We start from the raw sequence: 27,498 nt of genomic DNA on the forward strand, positions 1-27,498 counted from the left end.
ATCTAAAAATTTCAACTTTTGTCAACAAACTGTCATAACTTTGACAATATTTGTTCTGAAACAATAGGATTTAGTGATGTTACTTCTTCCAGCTAGCTTATTAACTGTGCAAAGTTGCACAATTTTAGAACAAAAATGTGAATTTTTAGAATTTTTTATTCTTTCAAGGAACAAAAAATGTTAACCGTTTTCTATTAAATTGTGCACCTTTGGCAATTTTAATTCTAAAACTGTAAGATTCGGCGAAGTTACTAGTTTAAAACTGTTTACCTACTGTGCTAAATTACAAATTTTTAGAACAAAAAATACAATTTTTAGAAATTGTTTTCTTTAGATTAATCAAAAAATTTCAATTTCGACTTCTAGCTAGCTTAATAATTGTGCCGAGTTGCAAAATTTTAGAACAAAAAAATGAATTTTTAGAAATTTGTATTTTCTAGACGTACAAAAAATGTCAACCGTTTTCTATCAAATTGTGTATCTTTGGCAATTTTAATTCGAAAACTGAATGATTTGGCGAAATTACTATTTTAGAGCTGCTTATTTACTGTTCTAAATTATAAAATTTTAGAACAAAAAATAAAATTTTTTGAAATTTTTTCATTAGATCGATCTAAAAATTTCAATGTTTTTTGACAAACTTTCTTAACTTTAGTAATTTTGGTTCTAAAACAGTGAAAATTGATGACGTTACTACTTTCAGCTAGCTTAATAAGTGTGCAAAGTTACAAAATTTTCGAAAAAAAATGTGAATTTTTAAAATTTTTTATTGATTAGACGGACACAAAATGTCAACCGTTTTCTATTAAATTCTCTAACTTTGGCAATTTTTATTCTAAAACTGTAAATTCTATAAAATTCTTTAAGATTTTTCAGAATATTTAAAAATTCCATAGAATTCCACAAATTTTTTCACTTTTTTACTCAGCTTCTTCAGGATTCCTTATAGTGTTTTAAATCTTCCACATTTCTATAAGATTTTTCTGGATTTCCTAGAATCCTCTTGATTTCATTAACATTATCTGCGATTTTTTAGGATTTCCACATTTTTTCACGGATTCTCCAAAAGTTCCTTTATTGCTTTAGTTTTTCCAAATTTTTAAGCGATTTCAAAAAATTCTCTAAGCTTTTTCAATATGCTTTAGAACTCCAAACACATTTTTTTGGCATTTGGAGAGTCCCTGGAAATTCCTTTTATTGTCTTAGATGTATTGAGTTTCCAGAGAAATTCTCTAAGCATGTTTGGATTCCCTGAATTTTTTGCGAAGATTCTTTTAAAATTTTTACTACTTCCACGGTTTTAGCATTTTAAATCTTCTAGATTCTAAATTCTTCACTTTGTTATTTTGAAATCTTCAAACTATTTAATTTTCTTCAATTTTCATACTCACTATTAGTCAACCAACACTACAACAATGTTTTGTCACTGAAAATAGTGTTTTTACTTCCTACAGTTGGCGCCACTTGAAAATATCGATTTTGAGACGCACGCGCAAAAGGGAATTAATTATAACAGGTACGTTTTTCGGATTTTCGGAACAGTATATTAAGGAGTGAGAGAGTAAAACAGTCTATTACTCCCTAGGGTGTATGAAAGGCCGAGACTTGTTTTTTTTTTATTGTATATCTCTAGAGTGTATTATACAATACAAAAAATATTTTCCTAATAGCCTATAACTGTATAAACAATTGCCTTTGATAACAATCTTTAAATAATGAAGACGAGTAAGATATGACTAAAACAACCAATAACAATGTCACTTCAAATTAGTACCTAGCATTGTTCATTTTGGGGTTCTGGGAGTATGTAAACCAATTGCTATTTTCTCAAGGAATGTTATGGAATTTAAAAGTAAATGCAAAAGCATTATGCTTGTGACAAATTAGGTATATGCATAAGCTACAGTATATGTATAGTATAAGAATAGTCCACATGTAGTCCAGAATTGGCAGACACGAATTGTGCGTTTTCAAAGTTTAAGAAATAAGTCAATTACGTTATTTTCAATTTTTAAAATTACATCATGTAAAGATTACCAAGGTTTTTAAAATCTTATAATAAAATAATCTAAATAATATTTAATATACACCGCGTTTATAGTATAACGCGAGTGGGCTTTGTTCATTTTAGGGCACGAAATTGAAAAATCAAGAGTGCCTCGGTATAAAACAACCGAAAAACGGTAAAACTCGTGAAATGCTGGTTTGTGATTTCTACAATTCGCGATTGGTACAAAATTTGATAAGAAGGGTCCAATCACAAACCACATTTCCAAAAAGTACAAGACAAGACAGAAATTAGAGTACGGGCATATCTATCTACTGTTACATAGAAATAGATATCCACCTCCCCACTAATGGTAGTGTAAGTCAATAGAATTACACAACCAATCCGCGGGGGGGTGGGCGTGACCTCAGTAAGCCGAGGCTTCTTTATATTCTGAGCCTTCCATGGTAAAAAAGTCTTCTAGTTTCCATTGTAGCGTTTCGAACGTCGGCCTCTTCATCGGGTCTCGATTCCAACATTCTAACATAATATCGTACAGGGGCGCCGGACAGCCGGGGGGTGAGGGCATGCGGTAGCCGTGCTCTACTTGGTGCAGGACTTCCGCGTTGGTCATGCCTGAAAAAACGACATTTTAGAAATGGGGTGGGTTGAGCTAAGACGTGACCGTACCTGGATATGGGATTCTTCCATATGTTACTAGTTCAGTCAGGAGAATTCCAAAGGACCACACGTCGGATTTTATGGAGAATTTGTTGTAGTTGGCGGCTTCTGGAGCGGTCCATTTTATGGGGAATCGCGCGCCGACCCTCGCCTCGTACTCGTCCTCCTAAAAAATAAAAAAGAATTTAGTGACAGTTGGTAGTCCTGTTTTGTTTCAAGTTTGAGATCTAGGCAGGCCGGGCATTTTAAACGTGTGTCGCCTTCTCACTCGAAAACTGTCAAATCTCTTAAATATTTAGTTTTTATGGGTCTAAACTGCTGCGATGGTGCTAGTTACGACATGATTTTTTAAAGCCAACTGCGAATAATGAAACTTGAATAATTTGAGATTTTGAGCAAAATTTGACGAATCCAAAGAGGAAAAGGACTAAACTAGAACTAAAGAAAGAATTCAAAATTTGGTTCCAAAAACATGCAATTAAAGAACTGTCAAAAAATGACAGGCAAAATCGAAGTCAGTTTTAATGTCGTATACTAAACAGGCCGTGCATTTTAGACGTATGCCGCCTTCTTGCTCGAAAACTGTCAGTTTTGTTAAATATTTAGTTTTCAACTGTCAAAACTGCTGCGAAAGCACTAATTACGGCATGATTGTTTTTAAAGCCAACTGCGAATAACAAAACTTGAGTAATTTTGAGCAAAATTTGAGAAATCCAAAAAGGGAAACAAAAACTAAAGAAAAAAACATAAAATTAAAGTGTCAAAAAATGACAGGCAAAATCTAAAGCCAGTTTCAGTGTCAAATTCTAGGCTGGCCGTGGTTTTTAAACGTATGTCGCCTTCTTGCCCGAAAACTGTCAAATCTATAAAATTAAATATTTAGTTTCTAAATGTCACAACTGCTGCGATGGCGCTAGTTACGACATGATATTTTTTTCACAGTCAACTGCGAATGGAAATTTAATCAAACTTGAGCTATTTGGAATCTTGTTTAAGCAAAATTTGACAAATCCAAAAAACAAAAACAAAAAATTGGCTCCAAAAACATAAAATTAGAGAACTGTCAAAAAATGACAGTCAAAATCGAAGGCCAGTTTTAATGTCGTATTCTGACAGGCCGTGGATTTTAAACGTATGTCGCATTCTTGCTCGAAAATTGGCAAATTCCTCAAATCTTTAGTTTTCATACGTCTAAATCGTTCCGATGATGTTAGTTACGACATGATTTTTTTTTTCTAAGTCAACTGCGAATGGAAATTTAATCAAACTTGAGCTATTTGGAATCTTGTTTAAGCAAAATTTGACAAATCCAAAAAACAAAAACAAAAAATTGGCTCCAAAAACATAAAATTAGAGAACTGTCAAAAAATGACAGTCAAAATCGAAAGCCAGTGTTAATGTCGTATTCTAGGCAAGCCGTGGATTTTAAACGTATGTCGCATTCTTGCTCGAAAATTGTCAAATTCCTCAAATCTTTAGTTTTCATACGTCTAAATCGTTCCGATGATGTTAGTTACGACATGATTTTTTTTCTAAGTCAACTGCGAATGGAAATTTAATGAAACTTGAGCTATTTGGAATCTTGTTTAAGCGAAATTTGACAAATCCAAAAAACAAAAACCTAAAGTTGGCTCCAAAAACATAAAATTAGAGAACTGTCAAAAAATGACAGTCAAAATCGAAAGCCAGTTTTAATGTCGTATTCTAGGCAAGCCGTGGATTTTAAACGTATGTCGCATTCTTGCTCGAAAATTGTCAAATTCCTCAAATCTTTAGTTTTCATACGTCTAAATCGTTCCGATGATGTTAGTTACGACATGATTTTTTTTCTAAGTCAACTGCGAATGGAAATTTAATGAAACTTGAGCTATTTGGAATCTTGTTTAAGCGAAATTTGACAAATCCAAAAAACAAAAACCTAAAGTTGGCTCCAAAAACATAAAATTAGAGAACTGTCAAAAAATGACAGTCAAAATCGAAAGCCAGTTTTAATGTCGTATTCTAGGCAAGCCGTGGATTTTAAACGTATGTCGCATTCTTGCTCGAAAATTGTCAAATTCCTCAAATCTTTAGTTTTCATACGTCTAAATCGTTCCGATGATGTTAGTTACGACATGATTTTTTTTTCTAAGTCAACTGCGAATGGAAATTTAATGAAACTTGAGCTATTTGGAATCTTGTTTAAGCAAAATTTGACAAATCCAAAAAACAAAAACAAAAAATTGGCTCCAAAAACATAAAATTAGAGAACTGTCAAAAAATAACAGTCAAAATCGAAAGCCAGTTTTAATGTCGTATTCTAGGCAAGCCGTGGATTTTAAACGTATGTCGCATTCTTGCTCGAAAATTGTCAAATTCCTCAAATCTTTAGTTTTCATACGTCTAAATCGTTCCGATGATGTTAGTTACGACATGATTTTTTTTCTAAGTCAACTGCGAATGGAAATTTAATGAAACTTGAGCTATTTGGAATCTTGTTTAAGCAAAATTTGACAAATCCAAAAAACAAAAACCTAAAGTTGGCTCCAAAAACATAAAATTAGAGAACTGTCAAAAAATGACAGTCAAAATCGAAAGCCAGTTTTAATGTCGTATTCTAGGCAAGCCGTGGATTTTAAACGTATGTCGCATTCTTGCTCGAAAATTGTCAAATTCCTCAAATCTTTAGTTTTCATACGTCTAAATCGTTCCGATGATGTTAGTTACGACATGATTTTTTTTTTCTAAGTCAACTGCGAATGGAAATTTAATGAAACTTGAGCTATTTGGAATCTTGTTTAAGCAAAATTTGACAAATCCAAAAAACAAAAACAAAAAATTGGCTCCAAAAACATAAAATTAGAGAACTGTCAAAAAATAACAGTCAAAATCGAAAGCCAGTTTTAATGTCGTATTCTAGGCAAGCCGTGGATTTTAAACGTATGTCGCATTCTTGCTCGAAAATTGTCAAATTCCTCAAATCTTGAGTTTTCATACGTCTAAATCGTTCCGATGATGTTAGTTACGACATGATTTTTTTTTTCTAAGTCAACTGCGAATGGAAATTTAATCAAACTTGAGCTATTTGGAATCTTGTTTAAGCAAAATTTGACAAATCCAAAAAACAAAAACCTAAAGTTGGCTCCAAAAACATAAAATTAGAGAACTGTCAAAAAATGACAGTCAAAATCGAAAGCCAGTTTTAATGTCGTATTCTAGGCAAGCCGTGGATTTTAAACGTATGTCGCATTCTTGCTCGAAAATTGTCAAATTCCTCAAATCTTTAGTTTTCATACGTCTAAATCGTTCCGATGATGTTAGTTACGACATGATTTTTTTTTTCTAAGTCAACTGCGAATGGAAATTTAATGAAACTTGAGCTATTTGGAATCTTGTTTAAGCAAAATTTGACAAATCCAAAAAACAAAAACCTAAAGTTGGCTCCAAAAACATAAAATTAGAGAACTGTCAAAAAATGACAGTCAAAATCGAAGGCCAGTTTTAATGTCGTATTCTGGCAGGCCGTGGATTTTAAACGTATGTCGCATTCTTGCGCGAAAATTGTCAAATTCCTCAAATCTTTAGTTTTCATACGTCTAAATCGTTCCGATGATGTTAGTTACGACATGATTTTTTTTCAAAGTCAACTGCGAATGGAAATTTAATGAAACTTGAGCTATTTGGAATCTTGTTTAAGCAAAATTTGACAAATCCAAAAAACAAAAACAAAAAATTGCCTCCAAAAACATAAAATTAGAGAACTGTCAAAAAATAACAGTCAAAATCGAAAGCCAGTTTTAATGTCGTATTCTAGGCAAGCCGTGGATTTTAAACGTATGTCGCATTCTTGCGCGAAAATTGTCAAATTCCTCAAATCTTTAGTTTTCATACGTCTAAATCGTTCCGATGATGTTAGTTACGACATGATTTTTTTTTTAAATCAACTGCGAATGGAAATTTAATCAAACTTGAGCTATTTGGAATCTTGTTTAAGCAAAATTTGACAAATCCAAAAAACAAAAACAAAAAGTTGGCTACAGAAACATAAAATTAGAGAACTGTCAAAAAATGACAGTCAGAATCGAAAGCCAGTATTCTAGGCAGGCCGTGGATTTTAAACGTATGTCGCATTCTTGCTCGAAAATTGGCAAACTCCTCAAATCTTTAGTTTTCATATGTCTAAATCGTTCCGATGATGTTAGTTACGACATGATTTTTTCAAAGCCAACTGCGAATGGAAATTTAATGGAACTTGAGTTAATTTTGCATTATTTTTTAATTTAGAAGAACAAGAAAGAAAAAATTAAAAACAGCAACAATATAAAAACGAATTCGATAAAAAACGCATTAAAAAAACAACGAATTTGAGAAATTTGAATAATCTAAAAGGTAATCCAAAAAAGAATTCGAAAAATATAAAAAATATAAAGAAAAAATAATAAAAAAAGTGATAAAAGATCGAAAAATAAAAAAATTGAAACACTAGTCGGTGACCCCGCTTTGTTTCAAATTTGACAGCTTTATTTAACAATTGGTGTTAACCTCAAACTGTCAAAGAGGTGACAGGCGAAGTTACCAATTAAAATCGTACTTCAATGTCGCATTCATAGCAGGTCGTACATTTTAAACGTATGTCGATTTCTTGCTTAAAAACTGTCAATTCTCAGAAATATTTAGTTTTCATACGTCTAAATCGCTGCGACGATGTAAGTAACGACAAGATTTTTTTTCATAGCCAACTGCGACTGGAGTTAATTGTTAAATATTTGGTTTTCACATGTCGTAACTGCAGCGATGGTGTTAGTTACGACATGACTTTTTTCAAAGCCAACTGCGAATGAAAATTTAATGGAACTTGAGTTAATTTTGTATTATTTCTTAATTTAGAAGAACAAGAAAAAAAAATTAAATACAGCAACAATATAAAAACGAATTCGAAAAAAAAACGCCTTAAAAAACAACGAATTTGAGAAATTTAAATAATCTAAATGGTAATTCAAAAAAGAATTCCAAAAATCTGAAAAGCGTTAGTTACGACATGACTTTTTGCAAAGCCAACTGCGAATGGAGGTTTAATAGAATTTTAACAATTTTTAATTTGTATTTTCTTGTTAATGTAGAATAAAAAATCTAAATAAATTTAAAATTTGGCTCCAAAAACAAAAAATTAAATAAAGCTACAACATAAAAACGAATTCGAAAAAAAACCTGCTAAAAAACAAAAAAAATGAGAAATTTTAATAATCTAAATTAAAATCCAAAAATAAAATCCGAAAAATCTGAGAAAATTAGAAAAAAAAAACAAATTAAAGTGATAGAAGACCGAAAAAACTTAAAAATAATACAAAAACAAAAAATTTTCAAAGCCAATTGCGAATATAAATTTATTGGAACTTGGGACTTGAATTTGTTTTTTTTTATTTGGAATATGCAGAATTTCACAAATCCAAAGAGAAAAAGAATATAAATAAAAAATTCAAAATTTGGCTACAAACAATTAAAGAAAGCAACAATATAAAATACAAATTCGAAAAGAAATCCTAAAGAATTAAAAATCTGAGGAATTTGAATACTCGAAATAAGAAAACTAAAAAAGAATCCGAAAAATCTGAAAAAGTTGAAGAGAAAGAAACAAAATATTGATCAAAAAACTGAAAAATTTATAAAACAAATCCAAAATTTTTAAAAATCATTAAATTCTCAATTTTTGCGCTGATTCTTATAATAATTTCGTTCAAGATTGAATCCGTTTGGAAATGTTTCAGGATTTTCCAGTTTTATTTTAGAATCCACACAATTTTAAGAAAGCTGTAAAATTCTTCAGGTTCCTTAAGGATTTAATTCAAAATTTCCTGGAATATTTCGATATTTCAACAATTTTCGATAACTTATTATGATTGAATTTAGATTTTAGAAATTTAGGACCATAAAGACTTTTTAACATTAGTTTTTTTTAATTGCTCAAATCTCCTAGGCCAAGTTTTTTTCAAATTGAAAAGCAGGATTCTCCATTATTCTTTGAAATTCCTAGAAAACAAATCCAAAGACATAAAGCCAAAAAAAAAACAAAGAATCTGAGCAATTTTAAAGGAAAATCCTTGCAAATTTAAAAAAAAATCATTAAATCTTGAAGGATATCATACAAGGCGTTTATAAATGTTTCTAGCATCAAAGGTGGCTATGAAATGTCAACGAAATTTGCCGCTCATTACAAATGTGGGTTTAGATTTTTCAACCGACATTTGCAGTCAACCTCAATCATAGAGCAAACAAAGTTAATTTTGACAAAAAAACTGTTCTAATGGTTTGAAACCTAAAAATCAAAGACTTGGACACAAAATCGTAACTGAAACGGTCGTTTACGTGAATGACATTTTAAGCGTAGTTAAACATAGTTATATTCACTACGACAACAAAGCGGCAAAAAATGCATGTCAGGAATTCCAGCGCCACCCTTGATGCTAGAAACATTTATAAACAACTTGTAGAATTCTAAAAAATCTTATTCGGATCTTGGATAAATTAAAAGTCGCCCATAGATTGGTGCAACTTAAAACCAACTCAACCAAACCAAAATACGAACCTTTATCAGCCTGGCAAGCCCGAAGTCGGCAATCTTCACCACATTATTATCCGCAACGAGCACATTCCTCGCGGCGAGATCCCTATGAATGTAATTCTGCGATTCCAAATATGCCATTCCGGCAGCGATTTGTGCGGCCATATCGATCAACTGCTGCAACTTCAAGCTCTTTCCTTTACCCTGCAAATGCTCCAGGAGCGATCCGTTCCTCATCAATTCCGTTATAATATAAATAGGTTCTTCTACTGTGCAAACTGCGTACAATTGGATCAATTTCGGATGCCTAAGTTTCTTCATAATTTGTGCTTCGGCCAAGAAGTCCTTCGGGTCCATCGTTCCCGGTTTTAGGGTTTTTATTGCGACGGGAGTGGTGTTGTTCCACATGCCTTCCCAGACTTCCCCGAATTGGCCGTGACCCAATTTCCGGACGAATTTCAGGGAAGAACGTTCGATTTCCCATTGGTCCCTCGTGCGATGCGACAGGCCCTCGGGCTGGGGCTTCTCCACCTGAATGCGGGAAAAGCAATTAACTTCTGGGCGTTACTACACTTTACTACATTACTAAACATGCTGTGCCGGTAATATTTTAACGAACAAGTGTGGTAATGAAGCATAATTAATATTAATCGCTCATTAACACCGGTGTTGGTCGTAAAGTAGCACGCTTTGGTGTCTTTATTAAAATCGTTGATTAATGGGCCATTAATGCATGATTACAACGGATCATGCAGTAATGACTCGTTCGAAGAGTACAGCTATAACTAGTCTAACTATTATTAGAATTTAATAGAACTAGAAAAGAAAGACAGCTATTGACTTAAGAAAAGTGACGAAAAACGGTTGTGTGGCAACAGAAAAAATTGAATAATGTGTTTCTGTAACAAACGTACCTCTGATATCGTTAAGAAATTCTGTATGCAACAAGCATTAAAAACAAAATTAAATCGACATCGATCAATAGCTGCTAAAGGCGCTGGCACAGTAGAATACTCGCAGTCAAAAATTCTGGGGAAAGTATGCATTTCCAGGGCAATTCACGAGGCAATTTTGGGCAAAATACTGTAAATTCAGGGAATTCACAAATAAATTCTGTGGCAATATACTGTATATCTATGCATATCCAATTCTGAGGAAAATATACACAATATACTGCGTATCCGGGAAAGTCACGAGCTAATTCTTAGACAATACACTGCATTTTCGGGGCAAAGTATACACTAAACTGCACATTCAAAAAAATCACAAATTCATGCTGGGGCAATATACTTATTATTACCCCAGGCAATTCCAATCCTAGGAAAGTATACAATATGCTGCATATGCAGGGAAAATCACGAGGTAATTTTTGGGCAATATACTGTATATTTAAAGGAATTCACAAGTTAATTCTGGGGCGACATACTTTATTATTACCCCAAGCAATTCCGATTCTGGAAAAGTATACAATATGCTATAGATGGAGGGCAATTCACGAAGCAATTTTAAGGCAATATATTGTATATTCAGGGGCATTCCCGAAGCAATTCAAAAATATACAATATTATATAATATCCAGGGCAAATCACTAGTTAATTGTTGGGCAATATACTGTATGTATAAGGGAAATCCAATTCTGCAGAAAGTACACAATATACTGTATATTCTGAGCAATTTCAATTACGGGAAAAGTATACAATATACTGCATATCCAGAGCATTTTAAAACAATATAAACAAGACAATTCACGAGTTAATTCTGGGGGAAGTATGCAATATCCAGGGCAATTTGCAAGTTAATTCTGGGGTAATATACGGTATATCTATAGCAATTCTAATTCTGGGGAAAGAATACATAATACTGTGTATCCGGGAAAGTCACGAGCTAATTCTTAGACAATACACTGCATATTCGGGGCAAAGTATACACTAAACTGCACATTCAAAAAAATTACAAATTCATTCTGGGGCAATATACTTATTATTACCCCAGGCAATTCCAATCCTAGGAAAGTATACAATATGCTGCATATGCAGGGAAAATCACGAGGTAATGTTTGAGCAATATACTGTATATTTAAAGGAATTCACAACTTAATTCTGGGGCAACATACTTTATTATTACCCCAAGCAATTCCAATTCTGAGAAAGTATACAATATGCTATACATGGAGGGCAATTCACGAAGCAATTTTCAGGCAATATAGTGTATATTCAGGGCCATTTCCGAGGTAATTCTAAGGAAAATATGCAATAAAATATCCAGGGCAAATCACTAGTTAATTCTGGGGCAATATACTGTATGTCCAAGGAAAATCCAATTCTGGAGAAAGTATACAATATACTGCACATTCAGGAGAAATTACAAGTGAATTCTACTGCAATATACTGTGTATCCTGGGCAATTTCAATTACGGGAAAAGTATACAGCATTTTAGAGCAATATATTGCATAACCAAGAAAATTCACGAGTTAATTCTGGGGGAAGTATGCAATATCCAGGGCAATTTGTAAGTTAATTCTAGGGAAATATAGGGTATATCTATAGCAACTCCAATTCTGACACATAATACTGTGTATTCAGGGCAAGCCACGAGTCAATTCTAGGGCAAGATACTGCATATACGGAACAATTTTATTTTAAACCCGGGAAGAGTATACCAATATACTCTTCATATGCAGGAAAATTCACAAATTAATTCTGGAGAAACTTTACAAATTATTGTATATCGAGGGCAATTCGAAATTCAATTCTGGGGCAATATACTGCATATTCGAAAATTCTCGAGTGAATTCTGAAGAAAACATACAATATACTGCATATTCATAGCACTTCACGAGTCAAATTCTGAGACAATATACTGTATATCCAGCAGAACTCACAAGTGAATTCTGGAAAAAGTAAACAGTATAACATCCACGGAAAATCACGAGTTAATTCTGGGGCAATATGCTGCATAACAATATAATATCCAAAACAATACATATACAGTATATCCAGAGAAATTCCAATTCTGAAAAAAGTATACAATATAATGCACATTCAGGGCAAGTACGAGTGAATTTTAGGGTAATACACTGTATATCCTAGGCAATTTCAATTACGGGAGAAGTATACAATATACTGCCTATCCACAGCAATTTAGAAGATAATTTTGAGGCAATGTACTGTATATCTAGAGCAATTCCAATTTTAGGAAAAGTATACAATATGCTGCATATGCAGGGTAATTCACAAGGAAATTGTTGGGCAATATATTGTATATTCAGGGGCAAGTCACGAGTCAATTCTGAGGAAAGTATGCAATATCCAGGGTAATTTATGAGTTCATTCTGAGTAAATTTACTGTATATCCAAAAAAAATCCAATTTTAAAGAAAGTTCACAATAAATTTGGGCAATTTCAATAAGGGAGGAAGTATACAATATACTGCATATTCGCAGCCATTAACGAGATAATTCTGAGAAAATATACTGTATATCTAAAGCAATTCTAATTCTGGGAAACGTATACAATATGCTGGATATCCTGCGCAACTCACGAGTCAATTCTGGGGGAAGTATGCAATATCCAAGGCAATTTACAAGTTAATTCTGGAGCAATATAGTGTATATCAATAGCAATTCCAATTCTGGGGAAAGTATAACACAATATTCTGTGTATCCGGACAAGTCACACGACAGTTCTAGGGCAATATACTGCATATATCTACAAACAATTTAAGTTCTAGAAAAAGTATACAATATACTGCATATGCCGAAAAATTTGTCAAATAATTCTGGGACAATATACTTTATTATTATCCCAGGCAATTCCTATTCTGGGAAAGTATACAATATACAGCAAATCCAGGGCAATATACTGAATATCCAAGACAATTCACGAGTCAACCCCCATCACCTTTTTAACTGCTTAGAATTCCACAATCGTCACTACTCTAATTCCTCCTACTTATGACTTATGACGCAACTAACCTGCACGCATGGTTTGCACAGATTTACGCACAACCCGTCAGGATCTTTACTGTAATGTTCTACAAGCTCCTGTAAAGTTCTGAAGGTTGTCCTTCGAGCAATAAAGAAGCCACCTTCATCCAACTGTCGGATCCTGTAGTGTTTTACTGTATCTCCGTCCCGAACTGGAAGAAGAACAAGAGTAAGAGGAGTGTTGTTCTCACACCTTCTGGGAATTACCTGATAAAGAGTAGTCGTTATGTCGACTTTCTGAGTCTCTGATCAAAAAGGCTCCGTGTTCGTTTTCAGGAAGTAATAATTTCTTTTCTGCTTCTATGCGTTTGATTTTCCGGAAGTACCACCTGGAAAAAAAATTATTAGTGGGTGTAATTATGGCTTAGTTTGGGACAAATTTGTATTGATCGCCAACTAGATGGACACGTGGAAGTGTGCAACTTGAACAAACAAGAGAATTAAGTGACGGTTTTGTAACCATAATTGTCTAATTGACAGTAATGATATCAATTTGAATGTTTCCTTCACAAAGTGTTTCAGAAAACGAACTAATTTTACTGCATGATATGACAACTGACAACCAAAGTAATAAAAGATCAAGTGGCGTTACTAAGAAACAAAAGACAGCAAAAGAAAAAACGCACAAAATAATTTACATATGAGCAAATAATAAAACCGTTGATTCATCACCTTGGTTTTTGCAAGTTGGCAGCACGAGTTTGACATTTCAGTAGTGTCATGAAGAACAATGAATTCAATACGTGCTAATTAACCTCAAACTGTCATAGATATGCATTTAGAATTCCAAAGCCTCCGCTTTTATTCGGTCATATGGCGTTTTATCCACTGAGTTTTATGAATTATACGTGACTATAAATGATTGAAGCAGATTCGGTGGATTTGTGAACATTTCTTCATTCGTTTTTTGGGTTAATAAGTCAGACCGCTCATTACAAAGTTATTAAACCATAAATAAAAAAAAATTAAAAGTGAAAACGAAAGAAAAAAGTGGGTTACAGGTCGAAATCCAGCTTTGGTTTCACTGGAGTGGCTAAATTTGGAAAACGGACATGGCAATATAAAATTTCAAGTGTTTATGTAAGAAAATTATGCAAAAATGGGCGAGCAAATCAAAATTCTGACATGGCTAGCTCGCTGCTCTCGCTCCGACGTACTATTTTTGTACAAAAATAAAGTAGTTTCAATTTTTTGAACGAGAATGGCAATATAAATCTTAAAATCAACTGTTTTTTTAACAAAATTTATGCAAAAATGTGCGTCTAATTCATGGCTAGCTCCCTGTGCTCGCCCCAACGTTGTATTTCTCTGAAGAAACGATTTTCAATATCAAAAACGGGCACACCAACTTTAAATCAACTGTTTTTGTAACAAAACTATGCAAAAATGTGCGCGTAATTAAAAATTCTGACATGGCTAGCTCGCTGCGCTCGCCTCGACGATATATTTTAATGAAGAAATAGACGAATCTCAATTTCGAAAACGAGCATGCCAACATAAAACTTTAAATAAACTGTTTTTGTAACAAAATTTGTCCAAAAATGTGGGAATTTTTCAAAATTCTGGCTTGGCTAGCTCGCTGCGCTCGCCCAAACGTTCAATTTTTTCAAGAAAAACACGAATTTTAAATTCAAAAACGGGCAAGCCAACATAAAACTCAAAATGAACTGTTTTTGTAAGAAAACTTCTGCAAAAATAAGCGAATAATTCATGACTAGCTCGCTGCGCTCGCCCCCAAGATCAATTTTTATAAAATAAAAGACGAATCTCAATTTTTACAACGGGCATGCCAACATAAAACTTAAAATCAACTGTTTTTGTAACAAAATTTATACAAAAATGTGCGAGTGTTTCAAAATTCTGAATTGACTAGCTCGCTGAGCTTGCCCCGACATTCAATTTTTTGAAGAAATAGACGAATTTTAAATTCGAAAACGGGCAAGCCAACATAAAACTCAAAATCAACTAATTTTGTAAGAAAACTTCTGCAAAAATAAGAGAAAAATTCATGACTAGCTCGCTGCGCTCGCCCTGAAGATCAATTTTTATGAAAAAATAGACGAATCTCAATTTTTACAACGAGCATACCAAGATAAAACTTAAAATCAACTGTTTTTGCAATTAAAAAAATATGCAAGGACGTGAGACTAATTCAAAATTATGGCATGTCTAGCTCGCTGCGCTCCCTCGACGATATATTTTGATGAAGAAATAGACGAATCTCAATTTCAAAAACAGGCATGCCAACATAAAACTTAAAATAAACTGTTTTTGTAACAAAATTTATGCAAAAATGTGCGAGTTTTTCAAAATTCCGATTTGACTAGCTCGCTGAGCTCGCCCCAACATTAATTTTTTGAAAAAATAGACGAATTTTAAATACAAAAGCGGGTAAGCCAACATAAGACTTAAAATTAACTGTTTTTCTAAGATAATTGCGACTATTTTTCATTGCTAGCTCACTGCGCTAGCCCCAACGTTCTATTTTTATAAAAAAAATAGACGAATTTCCATTTAAAATCAGGTATACCAATATAAAACTTAAATCAACTGTTTTTGTAACAAAATTTATGCAAAAATATGAGAGTAATTCAAAATTTTGACATGGCTATCTGGCTGCGCTCGCCCCGACAATCTATTTTTACGAAACAATAGACGAGTTTTATTTTCGAAAACGGCTAGACCAACATTTAACCTTAAATCAACGGTTTTTGTAAGAAAGCTTATGTAAAAATGTGCGAATAATTCATGGCTAGCTCGCTGCGCTCGCCCCGACGTTTAGTTTTTATAAAAAAATAGACAGATCTCAATTTAAAAAACAAGCATGCCAACATAAAAACTTAAAATCTTCTTTTTTGTAAGAAACTTGAACTTAATTTAAAATATAGAACACGATTTTTGCAACCACCTGTAGTACTTTTTGGGGTGCGAAGAAGATAACGTACGAATAAAAAATGTCAATTCATTACAGCAATGATGGCAACTAATACTTGTCAAATATAACAAAATCGAAAACAAAATTTTGTATGCAATTCGTATATAACTCGTTGTAGTTTTATTGAAATTTCCATTAATGAACACCTTCCTAGAATGGTAAAGTTGGTGTCAACTGAATTGAATCAGTCTCGTTGTCCTGATAAGTAACTGACACGAGCACCAACTCACAAAACAATGCTTTAATGAGACTCTTAAAGCACCGAAGTTAAAAAATCAGCACAACTTCCCAACTTTTGTTTTTCAAAGCTTGCCTTGACAAAAAATTCAGAATGTCAAATTGCGACCATTTGCGAAAATGTCAATTCAGTAACTTTTTTTTTTAAATACGTCCACTACAAAAATCGAAGATAAAATTTTGTACGCAATTCATACATGACTCGTTTTATTAGAAAAAGATAAAATTGTTAATTAGGGTAATTCCTTCAAGTGTCAAATGTCAACAACACGTCTCGCCGTTTAGCAGTACCAACTCACAAACCAGTGCGTTAATGAGACTTTTAAAGCACCGACATACAACTTACAGACTACAATACAAATTCCAACTTGTTTTTCAAAGCTTGCCTTGATAAAAATTCAGTATGTTAAATTGCGACCATCCCATTCTTTGAATCATCGAAATTGGACAATCATGTGTAACTTCCGAGTAGGCATGCAGAGGTCAAAAAAGACAAAAGCAAGGTAACAGGACATGATAATGCACCTCAAACTTTAATTACTAAGAATTAATTTAAAGTGGATCCGCGTAATACGTATTTGTGAACTAATTTAATGAATGAAGCAAAAAACAGTGTTTTGGTTTAATTCGTGTAATCCAAAGAAACGTGAGGATATTATGTCACAAAGAAATGAACCAAAAAATTTTCCATTTCTAATTTTAAGCGTCCGCACTTTTTGCCATCTGAGTCAATTCATCTCCGCGAAATTACCGGATACATCGCAAATAACGAGAATTCCGCATTATCGTCATTACCTCTTCTTCTAGCCCCTCCAAAAAAACGTCCATCGGAAGAGCAAACGACCGCAATTCGCTATTTTGTCACGTTTTTCCGTTACATTTTATACTTCACGAACCATTTGTTATTGGAAAACTAATAAATAATGTAAATTCGCGCGACCTTTCCTTGCATTCCCGCTTTTCATGGAAGTCAACAATTTAATGTAATGTTCCTTTGCTAGGAATCCCATCTCTAGACTCCAACTGAATACACAAACGCGCCGATTAGATTAGGTAAATTAAAACGTAATTAAAAAGTATCATTGAACTGTCGTTAAAGCAGATATGACCATTTCGTATTGTCAAGACGCGTCGGCGATGACCTCTGCACGAGGATGTTACGCACCGACTACCGGCCTTCGGACCTACGAAAAATTCCCACCTTGACGGAAGGAAGCGTGAGTTCTTTTAATGGGCTCGATCGACATCCGGGGTGGCTAAACTTTTGAACTACTAGTAAAACGCCATTTGAACTACTAGTACGGTGCAATCTGAACTACTAGTACGGTGTCATTGGAACTACTAGTATTGCGCCATTTGAACTACTAGCACATCATCGCGTTTTCGACCCGTTCTGTGGCTTTACGAATGCGCATCCACTTCCTCTTCACTTTCTTCGTGGAACTGGTTACGGCTACAGGTGAACCAGACTCGCAGCCTATTTATAACAGCAACAAGACAAGCAGAGCCGGTCCGAGGTGCACTCAACCTATTGCTGAATTTCATGTCGGCCGTTGGCTGCCGACTTACGCCGGCGCCGCCATCGGGCTCTTCACCTGTTGTGGAGTTGACCCGACTCGCTTGTTTGTTACATAATGAAGTCTACAAGTTGTGCTATTGATACTATGCAATGACAGTTGTGAACAACAGAGGTACCAACTGGTGAAAAAAAAACAAAGCCTCTTCGAGGTTTTTGTTTATTTGTGAACGGAAAGTCACACGCTACACGTCTATTATCATGCAAGAAATGATTCCTTAGCATAGTGACACCTATATTCATAGCATTAATGTTTATTAGCACTTGAGTTGGAAGTATTACTTGGAATACGAACGATTAATCCATTCATGGCTGTTCAAGTTCATGTGTGTTGCCATCAAACTTATTCTAATGAGTGTACCGGGGGGCAATCAAAGCAAAATTGGCGTGGTGTAACGGTTATTGAAATTTTTCACTTGTGCTCTCACATATTCAGATTAGAAACGGCCAGGCGGCGTTATTATAGCCATCCCAGGTCACGATTTTTACTATTTTATTGGCGAAGAAAAACTTTTTCGGATTGTTTATGTTAGCGCCGACTCTCAATTACCCGATTTTGTCCCAAATATCGAGTCATCAGCGGAAGAAACTGGAAAGTTATGGCTCTCAGGCGAAAGCCAAAAGTCCGAAGAGGATGAAAAGGACATTTCTGTCGAAACTGTGTTTTCTAAAAAGTTTTGGCACGTTTTGCTCACTTCATCTTAACAAGGCGGAGCGCTCAAAAAATAGTATAATAGGAAAATTAATCTAAAATCTAATGGAATTCTAAAAAGAAATCTTTAAATTTCAATGGGAGATAGAATTTAAGCAAAATCTAAAGAGAATTGCAAGAAATTTTCTCGAATTCAAAGAAAACTCAGTTAAACAACCTAAAAAAAAAGAAATTTAATCAGATCCAGTATCCGAAGAAAATATAAAATATATCTGATTTGTTTTTAGAAAATCTAATAAAAATCTAAGGCAAATCTTATTCAACGACCTAAAAAAATATAAATTCAAAAATCTTAAAAAATTCATTTATTTATTTGAATGAAAAATTTAAAACAATTAAAAAAATACATAAAAACTGAGAATAAAAACAACTCGAAAAAATTCATGTAAATAAAATCACTAATTTATGAGAATTCAAAGCTCTAAACTAAAAATAACAAAGAGAATCCAAAAAATCTGAAAAATACAGGGTGGCCCATCTAAGACTTTCGGGCTCAATATCTTTGTTATTTATGAACGGATTTTTCCAAAATTTAAAATATAATTTCTTGAATAGGTAAGGATGATGTGACATTACCAGCATCATCCTTGTCTTAAAAATGTTAATTTTACTTGTCTTATTTTAAATTTTAATTAGTTAAAAGTTATGTCATTTTATAAAACAGCAATAATTATACGCGTGTGCCAAAAATCAACCGTCTAGCAAGTCAAGTTGCCGAGAAAAAGACAAAAAAGGACCTCAACATTTCCAAAAGATACTAACTGATAGTCGGCTATGAAACAATTGACTTCTACAGCGAGTTTAGATTTTGGACATCCCTGACTTGTTGATGAATCCGTGACATTCATGACATTTGTGACATTCATTTGAGGTTATGTTTATTTTTGAGCATTATGATGAGGACTATTGATTTAAACATGCACATTCACGATTTTTTATCTCGATCTTTTAGTAACTAATCACAATGCATTGAACCGAGCATCGTTTCTGGACATTTGTGATATTTCTCGTTTGAGGTTATGTTTACTTTTAAGCATGATGATGAATATCATTCATTTAAACTTGCGCAGAACGATTTATCCCGATCTTTTGAAATTGAAAACTAATAACAATGCATCAGACAGCGTTTTGGTGCAAAAATTTCATAGGCACAAGGAAATGTGAGCGAAAAACTTGTTGAAAGTTGGTCGTCACCAGAAAAATGATTGCAGAATGGTTCGTTATGAGGTGCAACTAGTATTTACGACTTCTTTAGCACTGTCACAGGTTTATTGGAAATGGAAATTCAGTGACACGTATGCAGTGAAGCGATTTGACTCATTTATGATTGCATTTGCGTTAAAACAGTAATCTCATTTATGATGAAGACAGAATTAGATGATCACAAGATTTCGTCCTTTTTCAGGAAACTACTTTACTTTGATTAACAAATAATTTGTTACAAGGTATTTTATTGTAAGGTACAAAGTTTTAACAGTGAATAAACTATACCAGTGACAATTATGGCAATGTAACACCATATTTTCTACAATAGTAATGAACGAATGTACAAAAATTTACAAATGTATCAGATATTTACACTGTTACAACATGTGTCTGTACTTTGAACATTTATAACAAGTGCAAATAATGCTGGAATATTGTAAGCGTTTGGTCACTGCCATTTTGCTTGTTGGCGATGCGATGAGATTTGGCTTTTTTTTACTAGCAACTCATTTCTTGAACTTTCTTGTAACGAAATGGACACAAACAATTATTGGCAGCATAAGTTTTTGGATATGTTCTGTGATGGCGAAGAATGAATTTGAGGCCCCTTGGTCCGAGCAAATCGCTTGTCGCTTTCAACTGGAACAATTGCTTCGATGATACTAGTCATTTTCCTTCGCTGAACACTTACCATATAATGTTGCGGCGACTCTTCATCGAATTCATCAACAAGCAGGGTTTTGCACTTTTAGCAGCTTGGTTACTGTCCGTCAAACATATCCAGCCATGTTAGAAGAATCCAAGTGGCATAGTCGTTCATGGTGGTCAACAACACCGTCCAGAACGTTCTGCAATCGTTCTTAATGCTTGCAGCAGGGTACGATAGGGTGTCAATAAGAGTCCTTTACATGTTTGCATCTTTTGGCGGTTCATTGAGAAAAAACAGGTTCAATATTGAAAGTAACAGTCCGTGTTGAAGTATCATTTTCAGTGTGTTGAAAGCAACACTTTTCACTCTTTTTTCACTCGTCCAAGTTATTAATTGGTTGTTTAAAGAATTATCCCATTGAAAGAGTCGACCGACGATACTTTGTTAGAAATATCATGTGTGCAATTTTCATTAGAACGCAATTATAAATGATGTTCATTGTCATTTTGTTTCATTTTTTTCTTGCACTACTTCTTTGACTCGTTATTCTTTCTTAGTGAGAAATTGTCTTGATACCGTGCAAGCACATTTTTCATATGATAATAGAAGGGGTATAGTGGTCCTAGATCGTTAGGTAGTTCGCAAGGTTTGTTGAAGCAACAAATACAACTCGCAACATCATGCACCATATTCAGTTCAAAAACACGAATCTGAAATATCAGATGTAAACAGTGTTCCTACAATTTGCAATAACCTTAGAAAATGTAACTCACTATTATGCGTTTTTGGTGATCCAAAACCGCTTAGTTGTCGGTAAGTACATGTATCTGATTTCCATATTACTTATACGTCTTGGTATCATTAGTTGGTTTCCTATTCAAATATTAATGGTACTGTACGACCAATTTGGACTTGAAAAAACTTTCATGATAACACCTTTTAGCATGGCGGTCTTGAAAGTGTGCAGAATTGTGCCTACATTTGTCGATTCGACTTTGTTTCTACAAATCATAATTGAAACATACGAATTTATTAGTCGCATAGCCACTAAATACCACAAAACTCCGTTTTGACATGGGTAAGCTTGTCTTTGCCGTTGCTCTTGTAGGTTCTAAGCCACTCAACGATACAGCATTCTTCGTTACTTTTGCATACCAACTATACCGACTGCACCAGCATTTTTCGATAGCAGCACTACGTCCTAGATTTCATACGTATTGTGAACCAATTTTGACTTCTTGACTACGGCAGTTCACATATTGGAGCTTCGAGCTTAATCTACTTTGGATTAATGACATGATTAAACAAAAGAAAAATGTTAAAAGTATCTAGAACCATACATTTTATAAGCGCAGTAAAGAAGTTTGCCGAAAAAGGATGAAATCAGTTAATTCTGTCTCCATCATAATTGAAATAACTGTTTTAACGTAAATGCAATCATAAATGAGTCAAATCGCTTCACTGCATACGTGTCACTGAATTTCCATTTCCAATAAACCAGTGACATTTCTAAAGAAGTCGTGAATTCTAGTTGCACCTCATAGCAAACCAATCTGCAATCATTTTTCTGGTGATAACCAACTTTCAACAAGTTTTTTTACTCACATTTCCTTGTGCCTACGCATTTTTTGCACCAAAACGTTGCCTGATGCATTGTGATTAGTTTGCAATTTCAAAAGATCGAGATAAATCGTTCTGCGCAAGTTTAAATCAATGATTTTCATCATCATGCTCAAAAGTAAACATAACCTCAAATGAGAAATATTACAAATGTCAAGAACGTCACTGACGTCAGCGATTATTGACAGACCGAACGCAGGGATGTCCAAAATTGGGCGTGGGAAATTATTTTTTTCATAGCCGACTATGATTTTGCATCTTTTGGAAATGTTGAGGGTCTTTTTTCTCTTTTTCTCAGCAACTTAACTAGCTAGACGGTTGAGTTTTGGCACACTCGGATAATTATTGATGTTTTATAAAATGACATAAATCTTAACTAATTAAAATTTAAAATAAGACAAGTAAAATTAACATTTTTAAGACAAGGATGACGCTGGTAATGTCACATCATCCTTACCTATTCAAGAAATTATATTTTAAATTTTAGAAAAATCCGTTCATAAATGACAAAGATATTGAGCCCGAAAGTCTTAGATGGGCCACCCTGTATACCTGAGAATTAAACAAAATTTAAGGAAAATCTAGAATAAAACCCAAAAAGAATTTAGAATTTAGGAAATCCGGACTGGTTTCAAAATCAATTTAAATAGAATCGACAAAGAATCTAAAAAATATATAAAAAAAATAAACAGAATCTAAAAAGAATCAAGAAGGCTACGTCAACACAATGAAAAACAGGCAGGCCATGACTTTGTTTCACATTTTGGCAACTTTAATAAAACAATTGATAAATAACATTTGAAACGACATTTCGTACATGGCATAACCTCAAATGCGCAATTAACATTCAGTGCTACCAAAATCTCATTAAAAGTCGCGTCCTGCTTGATTATTTTTTTAAAATGCTCTGTCGGTATTCGGCGCGAAATTTGAAATTCAATTTTTAATATCGTCAATCAAGAGCAAACATTAGAATCTTACAAAAGATATATTAAAAAATCTTGAAGAAGTCATAAATTTATTAAAATAAAAGAATTTAAAACAATTAAAAAATGTAATATAAAACCTGACAATAAAAAAAAACTCAAAGAACTTTATATATATAAAATGACTAATTTATGAGAATTCAATGCTCTAAAAAAGTAAATAAAATTCAAAATAAATCTAAAAAATCTATTTAGAATTAAACAAAATTTAAGATAAATCTAGAAGAAATCCAAAAAGAATTGAGGGAACCCAAATTTCAGTTGAATTGAATAATAGAGTATCTAAAAAAAATCTAAAACGAATCAAATAGTACCCGATCATTACAGGCAGGCAGGCCATGACTTTGTTTCATAGTTTGGTAACACTGCTAAAACAATAGATAAATAACATTTGGAACGACATTTCGTACATGACATAATTTAAAATGTTCAATTGACAATTAATTAGTGCTACCAAATTAAAAGTCACGGCCTGCTTATTATTTTTTTAAAAATACTCAGCCGGTATACGGCGCGAAATTTGAAATTCAATTCTAGCATCGTAAATGAATATAAATTAAAGGCAAATATCATTAGAATCTTAAAAAATATAAATTAAAAACTCTTGAAAAACTCAAATTTATTAGAATAAAACAATTAAAAAACATAATATAATATGTGAAAATAAGAAAACTCAAAGAATTTTATGTATACAGGGTGAACCCGAATCTTTGCACTTTATTCGGGTTCATCTTGTATAGAATAACTAATTTATGAGAATTCAAGACTCTAAAAGAGTAAATAGAAAAAAAATGTAAAAAAATGAGGATTAAACAGAATTTAAGTTAAATCTAGAAGATATACAAAAATAATTTAGAGAATATATAAAAAACACAACACAAACAGTACCCAATCATTACAAAAAATCGGGTAGGCCATGACTTTATGTCATACACTGCTACAACTGATAAATGACATTTCGTACATGACAAAACCTCAAATATTACAATGACATTCAGTGTTATCAAAATCTCATTGAAAGTCACGGCCTCCTGATTAATTTTTTAACTGCTCAGCCGGTATGCGGCGCGAAATTTGAAATTCAATTCTAATATTGTCAATGAATAATAAATCAAGGGCAAATATTATTCTTTAGAACTCAATGTCAATTCTGGGACACTGAACATTCCGGGTGTAGCTGTTTTCATAAAAAAAAGGAAAAAACGTCTGTGTATTATTAGTCCATATTATTATATCAAAATGAAAAAAATGTCTGTTATTCTCATTTCTTGTACAAGATTCGCCAAATTCTTTAAAAATTCAAGAGTTTTTCGAACTAACCAACAAAAAAGTGAGGTTACGGTAGGATTAATCACATAAAAAAAGTCGAGATTTGTTTACGTCAGCGCCGACTATCAATCGCAAATATTGAGTGGCGCAAGCAGGCCATGACTTTGTTTCATAAGTTGGCAACACTACTGAAACAGTTGATAAGTGACATTTGGAACGACACTTCGTAAATGACATAACCCCAAACGTTCAACTGACATTCATTGTTACCAAAATCTCATTAAATTTTTTTAATTCTCAGTCGACATAAGGCGCGAAATTTGAAATTCAATTGTAATATTGTCAATGAATAATAATTAATAAATCAAGGGCAAATATTATTCTTTAGAACTCAATGTCGTGAGTGTAGTCGTTTTGATCAAAAGTAGAAAAAACGGGTGTGTATTATTAACCCATACTGTTTATATCAAAATGACACAAAGTTGGAGTTTTGGTGGGTCGTTATTCTCATTTTTCGTACAAAATTCCCTAAATTCTTAGAAAAATCACCAGTTTTTCAAACTAACCAACAAAAAGCGAGGTTTTGTTGTTAGATTAGTCATATAAAAAACAACGCTCACTTGATGACTTCCGAGGGACTATAATTGGAGTTTATTGACATGCTTCTAGTGACAGTTTAGTACTAGAACAATCGTAAATAAAATGTTGTATGCAATTCATACCATACAGAGCCAACTCAGCGACAAACTCTGCAATTCTTATTATGTAATTGCAGCAATAATCGCGTACATTTGTAAGTTCTGAATCATTCAGATATCTCACCATTCATTGGAACTAGTCGTGCGCGATTGCAAATTTTAGTCATATTTCACCTTTTCCCGCAATTCTTTCTTCAGTGTTATTTATTGGGTGCCGTTGGTATTATGTGGAGCACAGTGATCTATTGAATTATTTATCTAGTCGACTGGTACGTCTGAACTTGAACAATCGTCAGGAAATGACACACACTAGCCCACTAGATGGAACCTTCTGGAAGAAATTCCAGAACCAAAACGCGCACCTGAAGAGAAAGAATGGAAAAGTAACCGCCCGGAGAGTCGGCTGGCGCCACCGCCGGAATAGTCAGACGTTGTCGGCAGTAAAATACTGTCATTACTTCGTGTTTTATTCGCCAGTAATAGCATGAGAAAGTCGCCTGAAAATAAAACGAACGATTCGCGCTAGTTTTTCATCCGGAATCTCGGAAAAAAAAGGAAGAAAACTCACGGTTGACTGCCGCCACCGTCGCACTCGTTGGTGGAATCGCTGAGTTTCCTTTTGTTCCTAGCCCACGCTTCCCTTTGCTTCTTCAGCCTGTGCTGTTGGTGGCTCTTGACGCGCCACTGTCCGGAAGCGTTCTCTTCCGACTCCGAATAGCTGCAGGAGTCCACGCTGCTCTTCCTGCTGTTGGTGCTGCATTGACTCGAGGGCAAGCTTTCGAAACCTGAAGAGGCTTGGGAGAGTTTCCTCGACGGTATGGTGAAGTTTTCGGAGTTTTGGTGGTTGAGCCACCAGAGGAGGTGTTGGTTCTTCGCGTTCTCCAAGTCGTTGCAGTTTTCGTACAGATTTGCTTCTTTGGGAATGTAGCTGATCTTCCGGATGCGTGGTTTGATGGCCGTTTCGTTGACTGGATGCAAGATTTTGTCTAACGCGGTCATTATATCATCGTCTAGGGATTCTCTACTGTAATGGCAATACTTCTTGAGCAACTTAAGGACTAATTCGTCGTTTTGACTATGTCTAGCAGTCTCGTTCCTCTCCGGCAATAAATTATTAATAAATAGACTCGGGTCTCTTTGTATGGTGCGGATCTCGGGCATGGACGGCCTCCTGGACTGCTCCACCGCCTTGTCTTCAGGAATCTGACCTAGACTGGTCCTCCGCGCCGGCACCTTCTTATCTGTCACGTTATGTCCTGGTTCTCTTCCATTAAGTGACTGGAAAAGCAGCTCCTTGTGCTTCTCGGTAAGCTCGGCGAAGCCATCCTCTTGCAGAATCAACTGCTTGTTGGCGAACCGTTGCAAGAAGTCGTTAATCGCAGCCCAGTGGGCCTCAGTCAACACTCCATGCAGCCGAATCGACGAGAGCTGCAGAGGAATCCACCGATCGTCTTTCAAACACCAGACGACGCCTGATGACACCATCTTCGAGGAAAAATCATTTAAAAATCAGCCGGTGCTGCTCTCTCCGCCGATTAATTGCCCAAACACTCGCACCAACCTAGAAACACGCACTCCTCGAATACAGGTTCGGTAAATTGGTCTGAATATAAATCCACAATGCGATTTGTACCGCGTTTAACGAGCACGATGCACTTAACCAGCAACAGGTGAACACGACAACTGATTATTGTTATTGTGGCACGGTGGGAATAAGCAATGATTTGTTCGGCACCAGCACACTCTGGTGGGGTTAGAACAGCGACCGGGAGAGGTAGCTGTACCTTATTAAGATGCTTTGGAAACTGTGTCAGTTTTGATCCAGTTGCCCTATTTATGGGGAGTTATATGACCTCTAGATGTCAACTTTTCGAAATTGCGAGCTCGAAATTTGAGCAAGATGCAGCCTCCACTCTACTCGGAATTAATATCGACTTGTTCCGTTGAATTATTATGAAAAAACGTATTTTCTCTGAATAATTTATTAAAGGTTTTACCCGCTCGCGTCATTCTTATTGCGTAAGTATTCCAAAAAATCGGACGAATGTGGGGCGCGTGATCGCGGTAGGCTTGCACCGACCGTCACTTTACGAAGATTTTTCAAAGAACCAATTTTTGAATATTTAAAAACAATTAAGAGATAATTTTGAAAATTCTTTTGGAATTAATAGGATAAACTTGTTTGTTAAATTTGCTAAATTACAAATTATAAAAACTTCATCGAGCATGAACAATCGCTAAAAATTTTGAAAAGATAAGAACTATTTTACATTTTTTTTAAAACCAAAATTTTGATATTTCCAAAAACAGGTTTTTTAACTGGAATTATTTATGAGAATAAAATTTTAACTTTACTCTTTCTCTTTTTCTTCTCCAGTTAAAATAATTGAACAAACAGAACAAATTTTAGAAAGTTGA

At 34.1% G+C, this 27,498-nt stretch overlaps 1 protein-coding gene and 1 long non-coding RNA gene across 3 annotated transcripts; both read right to left on the bottom strand.

The window, feature by feature from the left end:
* Positions 1 to 1,604: 1,604 nt before the first annotated feature.
* On the bottom strand, positions 1,605 to 26,785 carry LOC148180454 (tyrosine-protein kinase SRK2-like). The gene is made up of 6 exons (XM_088050248.1): positions 25,649 to 26,785; positions 13,400 to 13,521; positions 13,181 to 13,344; positions 9,231 to 9,737; positions 2,678 to 2,834; positions 1,605 to 2,623 (listed from the first exon to the last, which is right to left on the bottom strand). Exons 1-6 carry the CDS (start codon positions 26,563 to 26,565, stop codon positions 2,415 to 2,417), a joined length of 2,076 nt encoding a protein of 691 aa, XP_087906374.1. The 5' UTR covers positions 26,566 to 26,785; the 3' UTR covers positions 1,605 to 2,414.
* Positions 19,980 to 22,380, bottom strand: LOC148180455 (uncharacterized). Of its 2 annotated transcripts, XR_015771729.1 has the most exons (4): positions 22,113 to 22,380; positions 21,281 to 22,060; positions 20,550 to 21,217; positions 19,980 to 20,497 (listed from the first exon to the last, which is right to left on the bottom strand). It is a non-coding gene; the product is annotated as an uncharacterized LOC148180455 (long non-coding RNA). The 2 variants fall into 2 exon arrangements; XR_015771728.1 differs by having other exon boundaries at positions 21,281 to 22,380.
* Positions 26,786 to 27,498: the final 713 nt, after the last annotated feature.

The sequence above is a fragment of the Gnatocerus cornutus genome, chromosome 1, assembly GCF_029298725.1.
Source record: "Gnatocerus cornutus isolate USDA-ARS CGAHR chromosome 1, icGnaCorn1.1, whole genome shotgun sequence".
Lineage (NCBI taxonomy): Eukaryota > Metazoa > Arthropoda > Insecta > Coleoptera > Tenebrionidae > Gnatocerus > Gnatocerus cornutus.

Bases quoted from the DNA above. Each gene is read 5' to 3' on its own strand.
- LOC148180454 (XM_088050248.1), bottom strand. From the start codon at position 26,565: ATGGTGTCATCAGGCGTCGTCTGGTGTTTGAAAGACGATCGGTGGATT. The intron at 13,522-25,648 runs GTGAGTTTTCTT...TTTTTTTTCCAG, and splicing joins GACGGTGGCGGCAGTCAACC to GTGGTACTTCCGGAAAATCA. The intron at 2,835-9,230 runs GTTCGTATTTTG...TTTATTTTTTAG, and splicing joins GGCTTGCCAGGCTGATAAAG to GAGGACGAGTACGAGGCGAG.